Here is a 16,192-nt window from a genome sequence, read left to right as displayed (position 1 = left end):
AGTTACGCAGGTTATATCTTCATCTTATGTTTTATGATTTCTCTATTATATTCATGTCATTCATGCCTTACATACTCAGTACAATATTCGTACTGACGCCCGTTTTCTTTGGACGTTGTGTTCATGCCCACAGGTAGACAAGGAGGCGACCCAAATTTATAGAGGCCGAAAAGTAGACTTTTGAGAGCACTCCATTATTCCAGAGGTGCCATTGATTTACTATTTTGTGTACATATATGTTTTGGGCACGACGGGGTCCTGTCCCGTCCATATGTCTAGTACTCTAGTAGAGGCTCGTAGATACGTATGTGTGGGTGGCATGGTCTCACGATGTCCTTATTGTATGTATATTATTTTGATAGCCGAAGGGCTTATGTATATAAAAGTAAATATGTTTTCAATGAAAATGGTTTTCCTACGATTATGAGTATAAGAAATACGACTGTACGCAGAATGAGTAATAGAACGAATGGTGCTCGGTGGTTAGCCCCGGGTACCCGTCATGGCCCTAGCCGGGTCGTGACATCAAATCCATGCACCTAGATTTCCTAATAGTCATATGGATAACACTAAGCTTATGAACAATTGTACATTTTAAACATTTAAGTTCACTATTTTCAAGAGGTTTGTGGTTAAGGAAAGAGGAGTTATTCATCAAAATATATTCTCTGCAATATTTATGATTATATATTATACTCCCTCTGTTTCAATTTAAGTGAACCTATTTCCTTTTTAGTCCGTGCCAAAATGAATGATCTCTTTCCTAATTTGGAAACAAATTATCTTTATGAAATGATTTACAGCCACACAAATATTCAAGACTTATTTTGAACCACAAGATTCAAAAGTCTTCACTACTTCTTAAATGCCGTGCTCAGTCAAATGAGTTCACATAAATTGAAACGGAGGGAGTATATTGTTAAGAAATAAGATTAATTAGGAAAATCAGTAGGAAAGTTTCCTTATTTCATATAGCTTAAGGAACTCTTTTTTCAATGTGGAACTCCTCTACAAGGAGTTCTTTTTAAATTAGAAGTTTTCCTTATAATTAAGGAGCTCTTTTTTAATTAAAAACTCTATATTCCAAAATTTGAAGAACTTTGTAGCTAATTTTCATCTGTCGTCTATGTTTCATTAGCACCAACCACTACCCCAAGATTGCCAAAATAGGGAGTGTGAATATGCAAATGGTCCTCCTCATTGCCCATGCATGGTTGATCAGCTCATATTAGTTCACGCCCACATGAACTCTGATCACGTGGCCCTTGTTTGACATGCTCGTGCTTGTAATGAATTAAACTAGCTGTGTACTCTTTACATGCATTGCATGAGAGAGACCTTTGTGATAAAGCCAGTCATGCCGACATCATGGATTTGAAGATCTATAATGGACTATGCTCCAAGTATTTTGGCGTTTGCAAACTCAATTCTATTATGTTACCACCCACACTTATAGTCTACGAGGTGGTACCTTTTCGTGGAAGTTCCACACAAAAAGTAGAGATTTAAGTACTCATTGTTAATTACTTTCTCCCTTTTTCTTTTCCTAAATTCCTCAATGTAAGAAAAAGAGCTTCACTACAGTTTCTTAGGCTTAATCTTATGAACATTGGACAGCTTTGTGCTGTCTAATTTGTAGAAATGTTACCGGGTAGCCGCTTGCCGCACCCCTATTTAAAACATATCTGATTTTTGAAACTATTTATAGTTTAATCGGGTGATAAACTTTAGATCGAACCAACTGCTGCTTCTTCTTATTCTTCATTCTCTTTGACCTTCTTGTCTGACGGAGTTGGGCAGGCCAACGCCTAATAACTTCATATCTGAAGGAAATTTGAAAGGTAAAAATTCAAATTCAGATCTTTCGGGTCTGAAGTTATGTTGAACTTTATTCAAACTTCAGACCTTAATTTGGCTGAGCTCGGCTTCAAACCCAAAGATCTGAATTTTGTAACTTCAAACCCGTGACTTCAACTTCAAACCAACATATTTGGAGTTGATTTCGAGGGGCTCAAACTTATAAATTTCGACTTTTCTTAATTTGGTTTGAAATTGGTATTTTTGCTCTTCGCCTGTTTAATTTGTTAGGGTCGGGATATATTTAAGAAGTGAAAAAAGATCTTAATTTGACCAACAAAAGATATTCATAAGTAAATGATTTTTTTATTTTTATTTTATAAATAAATGAAATTTGAGCCTAGCTTAACCCTAAAAACTAGCTCACGAGGTGAAGATTGTCCAAAAGATGACAAATTTGCCTCCGCCCACTCACGTAGGATAATTCAACACATAATTAGGAACTCCATAATTACTTCTAAAGGCGGACTAATGTTACACCTCACACTTTCAGATCATGAGCATGCCACGTACTTCATCGTATTAATGGAGTATCGGAGACGTCCCATAAAGTTTTGGAAGGTACAAGTCGTGGGAAGTATGTAACAATGAAGTAAAGAAGTAAAAAATGAATTACGATCTCGTAAGTCCTAATCGGGAAGGACAACCTTGGAACCAAAGGAAACGACTATTATCAAGTATGATCAATGATAAATATCATGTATGGAGGGTTTCGGAAGATTCCGGGACCAAGCAAACCAGAGAAATAAGTTTGTCGAAAATCTAGAAAAAGTTGGCAGAATTTTGGGTTAACTTTGGAGGGGTATATCTCCGAGTATATAGGGAGTTTTAAGGTGTTTCAAAAGCCTAAAACGAAGTTCTTCGAGTCTAGTTTCCAATGCAACAAACCGTTCGTCAATGCGACATCGGCTCAGGGATTTATGGACATTACAAGTTAGGCGGACGGAGCAGAAAAATACTGCTACAGTAACCCGACCCAACACACACCTATAAATACCCCTCTAATCCATTAATTTTCATCATTTTCTCATCTCCCACACTTCTTGAGAGTTCTATAATTCTCCATAACATTCCATCATCTTCTATAACACTCCATAATCCTCCATAATCCTTCCTAACCTTCCATAATCTTCCAAAACCTTTCCATATCATCAAGAGACATCAAAACCTCAAGGAAAATTTATGGAAGACAATTGTTCTTGTTTCTCTTCAAGGTGGGATGAACTTAATCTTGGAAAGGGGTGAATAAAGTGAAGTTTTTCCACTATAAGGTATGATTTTCCTATTATTATTTACATGATTGAGATGATGTAAAGGTTTAGCAATTCTTAGAAAGGAAAGAATCATGGGAGATTAATAATAAGAGTTGAATTAAAGTTGATGGTCATGAGGTTAGCTTGAAAGAGAATTTTGGATTAATTTGAGATTAAATTGAATGTAATTCTTTGATTATGGTATTATGGAAGCTGTTATGGTTGGTTTGAAAATTGGAGAAACATCGTGTGGGATGTTTTATGGAATATATTGGTAGTGATATTGTTGTTGATGTTATTGGTATTGTTTGGGAGTTGTTTTGGTATTTGGAGGAGGTAAAGAATATAGGGGAGATGCTATCCGAATTTCGGCAGATTCTAAAAAGATTTCATTTGAATGCTTGAGACAAGTGTATGATATTGAGCTTAATGACAATATGGATGGTTTACATGTAGAGTTGCGAGCTTGGAAGAATAAACGTTGAACGACTAAGGCGACTGAAAGGTATGTTGAGGCTAGTCCCTTTCTTTCAAAAGGCATGATTCCTATGTTATGATTCCATAACCTTCTTACTTCCAAAAGTTAGAAGTTCATGACTTGTTGAGCTTAAATCTTCTTATGATACTAAAGATGAGATGTTTTCTATGATGAACATGATGGTGATGATTTTAATTCTAGAAATTCGTAAGCTTATGATTTTAATGCTATTATGAGATTATTGAGCTTATTTCATGATTTTCTCGATTTTATTCATTGTTGTTGATCTCACCTTATAATAATTGTTCCTTCAAGGTGAGATATAGCGATGATGATTGTTCCATAATATAAATCGGAGGTTATCGACCTTACGTCACTTCGATAGAGTCGTAGCTTTTATTTGGGCTCTCATGCATGCTACTTATATTATATATGTATTTATATATATGTATATGTATATATGGGTTTATGGGAAAGTTGAGGTGTTATATACGCATAGCCACCTGATCAGTTGGTATATTATGATATCGTCCCGGACGCGGGATGCCCGGACGCGGGATATATGGTTAAATGGATGGGGCCGTTCGTTCGTTGGCACTATTATATATATAATATATGTATGGATCGGGCCGTTTGTTCCGCGGCAAAATGATATGCTTTTGGATCGGGCTGCACGTTTCGCAGCAATTCTATTTTACGTATACATGTATGAGTAATGTTTTTCAAAGAAAGCTAAGCATGCATGGTATCCGCCTTATGGGGCAATTGGATGTACAGGTTATCTCTCTTCTTTATGTTATATTTCATGTCTCTGACTATTTTACTATTCATGCCTTACATACTCAGTACGCTATTCGTACTGACGTCCCTTCTTGTGGACGTTGCGCTCATGCCGACAGGTAGATGGATCTGATCCATACGAGCTTCAACAGCGAAATCTCAGGAGCGCTCCGCTTACTTCGGAGCTACAGTCTATTGATATCAGTCTTCATGGTCACTTGTAATCTATGTAGAGGCTCGTAGACATTTGTGTACAGTTAGACGTTTCATAACCCTATCAGTTCATATTGTTGTAACATTTTCGTAGCCTTGATGGCTGGTGATGATGGATGCAATTGTTGAAGATTTATATAGAGATGTGCCGTTATGTTGTGACATATGTCCTTACAAATTATGATAGCCGTGAGCTATCTTTATCGTCCACCCAGAAATGATTACGAGATGTATGTTCAAAGGCGCTCGGTGTGTTAGCTCTGGGTGCCCGTCATGGCCCTCTGGTTGGGTCGTGACAACTAACATGTTGATATTTAAAGTTTTTGAAACATTTCATAATTTATTTGCCTTATCATTTTTTAGAGCGACTATATCATCATAAGTAGTAGTACTATATATTATGTACATCAAATTTTATAGATGATGAAACGTATACTTACCTTTCCCGCATAAGATATAAAGAATGTTGTACACTTTAATTTTCCTTTTGTCATTATGATTATCCTTATGTCATTATGAATTTATGATTATTACTCTTTGTAAATTCAAAGTTATTTACATCGCTTTTATCTATTAACTTCTGGAAGAAAAAATAAAATCAAAGAGTAATGTAGACGCATCTTCTCAAAACAATTAAATACTCATATTAAGATAAGAACTTAGGGGCCGTTTGGTTCGAAAATAAGTTATACATGGATTATTATAATGCAGAAATTAGTTATATAGAGATTAGTCACACAAAGATTATTTTTTATTGGGTGTTTGGTTCTTCGCACTAATATTGGATATATATAAGATATCATTTATATATATATATATATATATTTTTTAGCTATGTTTAAACTAAAAGAAAATGAGTTTACAATTATACCCTCGGAGATGTTTGACCTTCATTGGCTTCTAGGGAAAAGACAAAGATAATTTTGTCCTTTTGGTACTTAATCCATGTATAAATTATACATGAATTAGTTATTCCATGTTGTTGGTTTATTAATAATACACCAATATATTGGTGTATTAAGTTATACATGATTTTAGAATAGATGCCATAGCAGCTTCTGGGACAGTGTCCAGTTATTTTTTTTTATTTTTTTTTGGTGTAGTAATTCTTCCACTTGGTAATAAAATCCCATAATTACCAACAAAAAAGTTATACATGATTCAAATTACAAACCAAAAATGGATAAATTTATACCAAATTATATACCATAATTATTTTACTTATACATCATACCAAACTATCCATAAGGATGAGCATTAATTACTAATGGTGTCAATGTCTCATTATGAAGTTCAGAGAACATGAGTCCTTATGTCACTAATTTCATAATATACAAAAAACATAGAAGAATTAACTTAAATAATAATATGTGTATAATCATGTATTATCAGTTCATAATCTATTTATATGGGCTAGAAAAAGAAAACAATGAATTTAGTCGGCTATTTGTACAAAGATCCGAAAAAGATATCTGGTTAATTAGTCCTTAATTCTAACTTTTCCAAAGTCATTGCGGATCCAAGCTGATGTGTGGAAGCAGCCAGGAAATTGAAGGGACATATATGGAGTATATAGATTGCATGGTTCCACATGGAAAGATGCAATGCATGAAGACGAATGTGAAGAGAGATCCCCTTCTGATCAGAAGATAGATACATGCAGCAGCAGCCTGGCATGGTAATGTCAAATGCAGCAGAAATATCAAAGTTACTTTTTCAAGCAATCTACTGGTCCAAGTTCCAACCCATGCAAACATGTCCCTTTTATTACAACTACCATTTCTACTACAATTCGTTTAGACCCATAACCTGTCCATATTTCTTCAAACTTATCTTCCTCATTCTTCCAATCCAATCAATGTTTTTGGCAAATCCTTGAGTTGTCCTACACGGTTGTGGGGTGTGGATTTTGTATTCATATTTAGTTTTGGGCATTTCCCACCCCATGAGTTAGCTTTCGGTGAGGTTGAATTAGACCCAAGGTCTAATTTCTTATCATGATATCAAAGTCAGACTCGTTCCAATTCTTGGTTTACCCAATGTAATTGGGCTCTCATATTTATGTTGTTCATGTTTCGGTTGATAGTCCTAGACGTGCCAGAGATGTTAAGTTTTCCCACATCGATTGTGAGATGTAGACCACTTGGTATACTTATATGATCTTGGACTTAATCATCATCTGATGGAAATAGCTTTTGAAAATGAGTTATGCCCAAAGTTCATTTCGTATCAATTACTCAATTCATGTACTTATCTTAGATGATCTTGGTATTTGATAGAATAGTGGAGGTGTGCACAAGCTACTCAAACACCACAATATTATATAAAAGAATTAGGAACCAGGGGACATATATATGAGGAATTTTTGAGAGATATACGTACGTGAGTAGTGGCTTCACCGCCACAAGGCTAATATCGAGGACCTTATACGCATAAAATTATAAGAATTTCTCCGGCAGGATCTAACAAATTGGTCCCTCACATTGAAGAAGATACATAAACAGATAAGATCACAAGACATCAGATTGGCACATGGTTTCATTGCTTTGTTTTCAGCGTTTGTAGTGTGTTCAATGCATGAACCCCATGCAGTTTATCTTTGGTTTTATTGTGTCACAAATGTTTAAATTTTCGCGATTCTATTCTTTTTGTAGCATTGTGAGAGCTTTCCATGTTACTGGGGAAAAAGAAAGTAATATTAGATTCATTTAGTCCAAGAATTAAGCAGAGATGCTGTACTGGATTCTGCAATTAAGATTTTAGCAGGATTACAGGTTCAAGCTTAAATAATGTTGCAGAAAGGAAAATTTTGTATTTTCTCAAATTACTAAGGACAATAATAAACATAGGACACGTTGTTAATATACCAAAAGTGCCTTAGGCTTCCATTTTCCTCAAAGCAAACACAATCCAACATAGTGTTTATAAATGCTCTTGGGATACATTGCTTTTTCTTGAATCCACTAATATTTTTAAGAGAAATCAATCACAACCAGTTTCTAAGATATTTAAGCTAACAACCAGATCACTAATGCATTATTTCTTGAAGGATTTTGAACCGTACTCCAAAGGACCAAGGCCGGACAAGTAGTATACGTAACACCAATACATAATCTATAGATAATAATTAAATTGGAATCTTGAACAATACTACAAGTCTGTTGGATGGGTGTCAGGTCTAACATGAACCTCGTCAGTTTTGTCTCTACGAAACTAATTCACCTATAATATTGCTTCGAAAATCCTACTTGTACATTAAAATTTTCATTTGTCTCCCTGATGTACAACACTACAGCTAAGAGCCGAATATTTGGGTAATGGCAATCGTTTAATTGCACGCACGGTGTAATCGAAATAATGGAATATCGTACTCATTTTATAAAGAGTTACTAGTAACTTTTATGAGTTGAAATGATATTCATCATCCACCGTAAATAATTTTTACCCTCTCAGGTCATATTTACATGTTGTAGTAGGCATCTTATTTCTAAGATTCAAAACTCACATGTGTAGGAGGTTTACCTAAAGATATCCTTTGAATGACTTAATGGTGTAAGAAATTATTTACACTAAGGTGTATAAAATTTGAACTCAACTTTTATACCAAAAAAAAAAAAAAAACTTTTCAACTCTACAATGTCAAAGAATTTCTACACCATTAGATCTCCTAAAAGATTCTAGTAACAATAAGTAACTTGTAATAATAAGTGGAGTTAGTGACCTAATAACTAGGTATATAATTTGCTATAATAGGTTAAGTTACACTCATAACGTGAACATTTTTTTATACGGTCTATGTATATATAAAAGTTAAATGCTTTAATTTATTTCAAGAAATGCCAATTTTATCAAGTTTTGCCTTCAACTCTGGACACTGCTACATTTATTGGACTTGGACCCTATATTGCCTCCTTGCCCATAACTACTTCCTTTTCTTTATGCTATATATAGCTAAAAACACATCCATTATCCAAGGCATTCAAGAGTCAGAACCAAGTTTGCTGAGCACAAAAAGATAGTAAGAAAAATGGCCTGCTGGTCAGCTGAAAATGCTACAAAGGCCTATCTCAGAGCAATAAAAATGGTTAGTATCACTTTACTTCCTGATTTCAAAATGAACACATAGTACTAGTGTTTTCTACCTTGTGGTCTGGCCCTTCCCCGGACCCTGCGCATAGCTGGAGCTTAGTGCACCGGGCTGCCCTTTTAGTACTAGTGTTTTCTACCTTCAAGTTCCAATAGAATGTTTTCCTTTTCTAATCTTTGATTCAACTGGTATTTTTCAGGGAAAGAGAGCAAAGGAGCCAGAGATGGCAGAGTTCATTTCAGCACTTGCTGCAGGCAACAATGCACAACTTATGGTTGTTGCATGTGCCGGTGCAGCTGACTCGGCCACCGCACTAGCCCTAGTGGCTGCAGCCCATCAGACAGGTGGCCGAGTCATCTGCATCATTGGATCAGCTGACGAGCTGAATCCATCAATAGAATCTCTATGCGATAACTCTAGGCATGTGGACTTTGTCATTGGAGATGCCAAGACTTTACTAATGAATGACTATAGAGAAGCGGATTTCGTACTCATTGACTGCAACCTCCACAACTGCGAAGGCATCCTTCAAACAGCCCGAATGATGGGAGAAAACGTGAGCGTTTTGGGGTACAATGCGCTATGTATGGGTTCGTGGAGATGCCAAAGCTTCAATGCTCATTTGTTGCCTATAGGGGAAGGGTTGTTGGTGACTACTAATAGAACGGTGAAAAAAGGAGGAAATTTGGGAGTTTCAGGGAAGAAGAGTAGGTGGATTGTGAAAGTAGATAAATGCACAGGGGAAGAACATGTTTTCAGAATCAGGGGAAAGCCAGTTGAAGCCTAATTAGGCTCTCTGATTTGTGAACTCTCTGTGATAGATTGGTAGTGTAGATTAATTAGGAGAAGAAGATTTTTCCACCATGTCAAATGCTAAACAGAGATTTGCATTCTCTGTTTAGTAGGCTATATGATTTTGAACTGTGAATAGCTGCAATAGTAATTAATTAAGCCTGTTGATTAGTATATACTTTGCCATTTTGCATAATGCAAATGTTGTTTCATCGAGTTATTGAGCCATCGATCTGTACCAAGTACCTTGTGAAAACAATGTATTATCGGCCACTTTGTTCCAGAACAGTTGCATATTTTTGAATCTCATCTAGATATACGTTATCAAAATAGAAAATAGAAGAGTTAAGAAGTCCCCAAGATTAATGATCAGATTTATCTATTATCTGGAAAAAACGAGAAACTCAAAAAATGAACATTAATTATCTTGTCCATTGAATGCTACTACTAAACTTTGGGTATCGGAGGGAGGAGTTTTGTTGACGTGAAAGTGATTTAACCACTGGCACTTGACCTCAGTTGATAAGAAGCAGGAAAGGTAATGAATTACTCCTAATTAATTAATCAAATTTCACCTTTAAATCAAGAACTCAACCTATATATTTATCCAATCTTCAAATTTTTCTCTTGTCATAACTTGAGATGCTTAACATGATTAATATAGTCTCTACAAGGTACGATTCATTTTATTCCGGATGATGACTTGGAAAAATCATGCAAGCTAAGGGACTCAACTATCGTGAAAAACTTACAAACATCCTATATTTGCATCAAACAAATACAACAACAACAACAACAAGCCCAGTATAATCCCACCATGTGAGGTCTGGGGAGGATAGAGTGTACGCAGACCTAACCCCCACCTTGAAAGGTAGGGCGGCTGTTTCCGAAAGACCCTCGGCTCAAGAGAGGAAAACAAGACAAAAGGTCAGATAGGACCAAGCATATCGAAAACAATATGAAAACAAGGAATAACAAAAGCGAGAAAGTCATGGTAGAACAGTCTGGAAAGAAAGAAGCATTAACTACTATAGATAAATAAGATAACCAAAGTACAATGGCTCAACAGATAAATTCATTTGCATCAAACAAATGAATACGTAAAATATGTCTGATCACTTAATCATGGTAAATTTATATGTTTTGGTGTAAATACTTGGATAATTTTTTGCTCTCAATATCTATTTACCCATTTCATTAACTCTGCATTTCGTATAATACATCAGCCAGCTTTGACCAAGTTGTGTATGAACCAACTACGCGTTCTGGTTTGTGCTGACTATTATTTTTCTTCCTTCTTGTACTTTTCATTCTTAATCAAAGGGATACAAGTCTAATCTGGTGAGCAGTACCCAACCAATAATTAGTATGAACTCGATCAACAATGTTGGCCGAATGTATTTAAGCTAATTAAACAGGATCGTGAGAAGATGCTTATCTGCAACTCATCCACATGAATAACAGCGGTGTGCACACGTGTGCCTGTGGATGCATTATAGCTAGTAACTATTGGGGATGTTGGATCTTCTCAATGAAGTATCATGTTGGTAGTTAAAAAGATTGGCCCAAATTGAACAATAACTTATTATGTTAAGAATATATTTGGACTGACGTAGCCTAGCAACTGGTATAAGTTTCAATGGTTAGATGAGACGAGTATGGAGATAGTAGAGTGATGGTGTAGATCCCGATTTAATTACTATCTTTACTATGTTAAAGTTAGCTTGGAGAACCAAGCACATAGGAAAAAGCTAGCTCTAGGCTTTGATGGACATAAATGTTCGATCATATGGGTGTCACAGGGAATCTTGAAAATTGATTTTTGGATCATGGTAGTGGCCGCTTGAATTTAGTTTGAGGCAAAGATTTGTGGATCACACAGTGAATCTTGAAAATTGATTTTTGGATCATGGTAGTGGCCGCTTGAATTTAGTTTGAGGCAAAGATTTGTGGATTGTGGCGATGGGCCACGTGGAATTAGGTGAGGGGGAGATTATTAGGTGTGGAACAAAGTCCTACATTGATAGTTGAATTCTCACTTTGATAGTTGAAAAGATTGAGAAGCTATGTAAAAGGCGTATGAATGTTTGTATTGGTGTGAGCCTTTTGGAAAGAATCTTACAGGCTTAAACCAAAACAGATAATATCACACTATGTTAAGAGTATATTTGGACTAGTTTAGCTCAAGGTGGAGAAACTAGTATGACTTCTCTACATTAAGGGCACTACAAGTTGGTGGAAATATGTTCACCATTAAGTTAACACTGCCAATGAACATTATAATATATAGCTCACAGCTTGTGTAATCATATTAGTACAATTATGCATTGACTCAAATCTATCGTTTTATGTTAAGGAGAATAAACAAGAACAAGCAGAAAGTTCCAAGAAGTGTCTTTTTATGGCCTATTGGGTCCATGGAGAACGTGCGGGAAGAATAGTTTAATTCTGTTTCTTCATTACTTACCACAAGTGCAGAAACAGAAGATAATATTTAATGGGGCCTCTAAAGACCAGGGGACATAGAATTTATTCACGTTGTTTCTCTGTTAGACAAGAAGCTCGCAAAGGAAGCACCTTGATCGGATCTTACATCTCTGCTTGCCTATCCAGAGGCAAACCAAACAGTGAGATGTTCTGCTTCTGAACTACCGGCTATTCTTATGCTAATTGTCATTCAAGGGTCATTTCGTATCCATACAAAATAATTATTTTCATAGCTTATAAGTGTGATTTACTAAATGAGAATATGGACGTAACAGTAAGAGTCGTCGGTGTATAATCAGAAAATCATAAGGTCAAGCCGTGAAAACAATCTCTTGTGAAAAAATAAAGTAGACCGCGTAAAATAAAACCAATGTGGTTATTTCGGGCGTGAGCCTTGTAGTGTGGAAATTGTTCCTCATTGATTAGAAAGAAAAATACTATTGGATTTATAGGCTGAACAGACTCTTCTACCAAATAGGCTAGTCTTTTAGATTGGACACGCACATTCAGTCTATAACAATATCAGAGTAGGTCGGTCAACGCTTGAGGCTGCAACTCGAAGTGATGGATTGTTAGATTGACAAGAATGGTGGAGTTGTCAGCCATAACCAACAGGAACAAAAATGGAATAAAATGAGATGCTGGATGTGACCAACGACCTCATTGTCATTAAGCGATGGTGATTTTCCCCATCTAATAAGATAGTCTTTTGGGTTGGACTCATGTACAATTTATAACGGGAGATTTGCACAAATAGAATCTTTTGGCATCACCATTTAAAATTTGACTTTCTTTAAGAAAAACAATGAAAAAGTAGCCATTTTGCTAGAAACAAAACAACTTTCTGGTGGATCGCTGGGATTTTCTTATTTGTATTGGCAAGACTTCCTCAACATCAAGTTATGGTAATCATAAGGATTTTGACCAAAAATCATGACGAATCGCTAGGATTTCAACAAAACTTGCCTTAATAGCAAATTAAGGTGATTGTCAGGGTTTTGGCCACAAATTCTGATGAATCGCCAAGATCTTACAGTATTTGTGGCTGAAAATCGTGGCGATTCGTCAGGATGTAGCCAGAAATTCTAACGATCATCATAACACGTTGTGTCAAAATTTTAGTAATACATTTTTGCTTCAAAATTTGTTCAAATAAACTCCAAAATTAATATTCAACTTTGTAATGTTAGTCCCAATAATTTTCAATTGTTAGATTCAACTCAAACCTTAAAAAATCAGTAGACTTACTTTTTTTCTACAAACAAGCTGAATAAAATTTAATAATGGTGTTATTGCCAAAACAAAAAAATGGTGTATTGCAAGTTTCTTTAACCAAAACCAATTCAGAATAATTACAAATAAGCAATAACTCTTCAATTTTTTACTGCACATATGAAGAAAATGGAGAAGAAGAAGAAGGTGAAGGAAGAGGAGAAATTCTTGACGGAAATTATAACTTCTCTTAACATGGTAAAAAATTAAACACCAGCATTCAGAAGGGTACCGCGTAAATTCTACAGATATAACAAGCTTTATACACCGAGCTTCCTCAATCAATGTGGTTGAGTACCGCTTGGTTGAACTTTTCTGTATTCTGTCCAGTTTGGGTTAGCTATTAAATACCATTAGATATATAGCTTGTGCTTGTGCTCTTTGCATTTCTTTATTAGAACTTTCATGTTCTTGAGTCTTGAATATGCCTAGAGTAATCAACATTTCGGGCTGGCAAAGGGGCACGGCTATGTGATGTCGCTTCAGCTAATTGTGCGTTAGACATCTATTAGATGCCAATAATCACTCCTCTGTCATCTTTGACAATAATTGCCATGTTTAAAGTTACTTAAGATATTCAATTGGCGCATTATATAATTCTACTGCTTTAGTTACCAAAAAAGAAATACTACTGCTTAGCATTTTTTATCTTTGATAAGACCCTTTTTTTAATGTCTTCAAACTACTCTACTTCATGTAATGCACAGATCCAAAATACTTCTTTTTTCCAACAGAAATCTTCATCTTATTAATTCATCAAGAACATGATATGTCCAAAGGAGCATACAACATCATTCACAATCCAACTTGGGAATATTCCTTCCCCAGAAAATTCGTGCAACAAAGAAATTGCAAATTAAACTTAGCTAAGTTATGAGCAACCACATTAAACCTTCTAGGAATATGTAAAAACACAACATGATCTAGACATGAAGACATGCTTCATATATCTTCACAAGATACATCCACGTCCCAAATAGCCGTCACATTTTTCTTCAAAATATCCCCAATATCTTTCGCATCAGAGAAGACATAAAGTTTCCTTCATCCATGTTGTAACGCTTGTTCCACTGCTTTTCTAATTGCAAATGCTTCAGCAATCATAGACTTCCCAACAAACTAAATCTGGGATTCATGGGCATGAAGCAAAACCCTTGCTATCCATAGCAACCAAACCAATGCTAGCCTTCTTCGACCAAACTTGTAACCCTACATCAACGAATAAACAAATCCCATCTCCAGGCACTATTAGTTGATATTCATAGTTCTCTTGTAAATTACCATTTGAGGAGTCAACATGCATTACTTCAAGAAACTCATTATACTCAAATAAAGCTTTTGTCACTATGTCTGAAGGATCAGTTGATTTATTATTAAAACACCATGCATTTCTAGACTTCCATATATGCCACATTATTATTACTGGCAAATTCAAAACACTAACAGAATTAGAATATTTTTTTTGTCATAGTAATCTTATCAATTCACTACACAAAAAAAGTCGGTAATGTTGTCAAGATCATTCCAATTAATAGGGCTCATTTTCCAAATTATTTGAGAATCATGACACTTAAAAAGCATGTATTCCATAGTTTCATCTTCTAATCCACATCTCTTACAAACACTACTCACATGATGCATTCGTTTTCTAATAATATTGTTTACTGGTAAGGTATTTTGGACACACCTTCTTAGAAAATGTTTATGTTTATTTTTTATATTCATTGCCCATAGAAAATCCCAAAAAGCTTTAGGAAAAGCATGACTACTAGATTGAGCAATATTGCCACTAGTGTTCCGTTGCTAGCTTAAACTTTTTGCAAGGTGATAACCCGATCTAACCTCATAAACACCAAATTAATTTATTGCTAGAAACTGTAGTAGATTAGTAAAGTGCCAAATTAATTTATCCCTAGAACCTGTATTAGATAAAGGAATAGTCAAAATAGCATTAGCATCATTCAAACAAAAAAGTTGTTTGCCCCAAAAAGGTACTATTAAATTTCTTTGTGGTTTAAAGGATACGTGGGTTGATTTGTTATAAGCAAGAAAAGATAATAAGTGAAAAAGTAATGGAATCATGTAAATATAAGATAAGAAAGCGATCAATAATCTTGGGCCGAATGAGCCTCGGAGAAAATTCTTTGATAAGTTTTCCTCTGGTGGAACACTAGGACACTTAGCCTTAAAGATTGAATATTAATCCGGAACAAATAAATAATAGTAGATCAATTTTTCTTTGAAATAGAGACTGAATTATATAAGATGGGTGTAAGTAATTGTTTTTTCAATGCCCTTACATTGAGCTTTTGGGATCCTTTTATAGTTGTAAAGCATCAACCTTGAGCTGTAAATCTATCCTAATAATGAGCAATAATAATCAATAAATGCTATTGTTAATACTGAAACGTAACGTCAGCTTCAAATCCGGACCGATTATATAACGTTAATTCCCTTTAAATGATCCGTACTATTTGCTTCGTAATTTTTGATACGGTCTCTCATGGGTCGCTTTGCCCGATCTCAATACTGCTCGACTCCATTTGTCACATGTTCCTCTTTCATCCTGCCACATGTCAAGCTATATATTTTCCATGTATATAGATAGTCCACCACTTCCCGGTGGAAAAACGTGAAGCCGGGAAGTGGATTTGAAACGTTATCAAGGATATCCCTCCTTTATGGCGGGAAAACATTCCTCCTTCCTCTTGATGTGATGTACGTCTCTTCACTTGTGACACCCCTGTCCAAGTTTGGCTGGTCAAAGTGGACGGTTCGTGTTTCGAATCGTTTCATAATGATGAAGACTTAAGCAATAAAAATCCTCAAATCCCTTTTATTTCATTCTTACATCCCCCAATTTCTCCAATCAAGTTTTCACCTTCTAAACACCTCTCCACTCCTTCCTAAATTTCTTGATTTTTAGCATTTTTATTTGTCATTCAATCACAAAAAGCATGGCGAAGACTCGAC

At 35.4% G+C, this 16,192-nt stretch overlaps 1 protein-coding gene across 1 annotated transcript; it reads left to right on the top strand.

The window, feature by feature from the left end:
• Window positions 1–8,053: 8,053 nt before the first annotated feature.
• LOC132633994 (uncharacterized) lies at window positions 8,054–9,668 on the top strand. Its single transcript, XM_060350330.1, has 2 exons — window positions 8,054–8,665; window positions 8,868–9,668. Exons 1-2 carry the CDS (start codon window positions 8,609–8,611, stop codon window positions 9,453–9,455), a joined length of 645 nt encoding a protein of 214 aa, XP_060206313.1. The 5' UTR covers window positions 8,054–8,608; the 3' UTR covers window positions 9,456–9,668.
• The last annotated feature ends 6,524 nt before the right edge of the window (window positions 9,669–16,192 follow it).

The sequence above is a fragment of the Lycium barbarum genome, chromosome 3, assembly GCF_019175385.1.
Source record: "Lycium barbarum isolate Lr01 chromosome 3, ASM1917538v2, whole genome shotgun sequence".
In the NCBI taxonomy this organism is placed as follows: domain Eukaryota; kingdom Viridiplantae; phylum Streptophyta; class Magnoliopsida; order Solanales; family Solanaceae; genus Lycium; species Lycium barbarum.
Note: the sequence above shows the minus strand (reverse complement) of the source record. Positions and strands in the feature narration are given on the sequence as shown.

What these genes read in the sequence shown, in the direction of transcription:
- LOC132633994 (XM_060350330.1), top strand. Translation starts at nt 8,609, where the DNA reads ATGGCCTGCTGGTCAGCTGAAAATGCTACAAAGGCCTATCTCAGAGCA. An exon ending in ATCTCAGAGCAATAAAAATG is followed by an intron (nt 8,666 to 8,867) that starts GTTAGTATCACT and finishes GGTATTTTTCAG; the next exon opens with GGAAAGAGAGCAAAGGAGCC.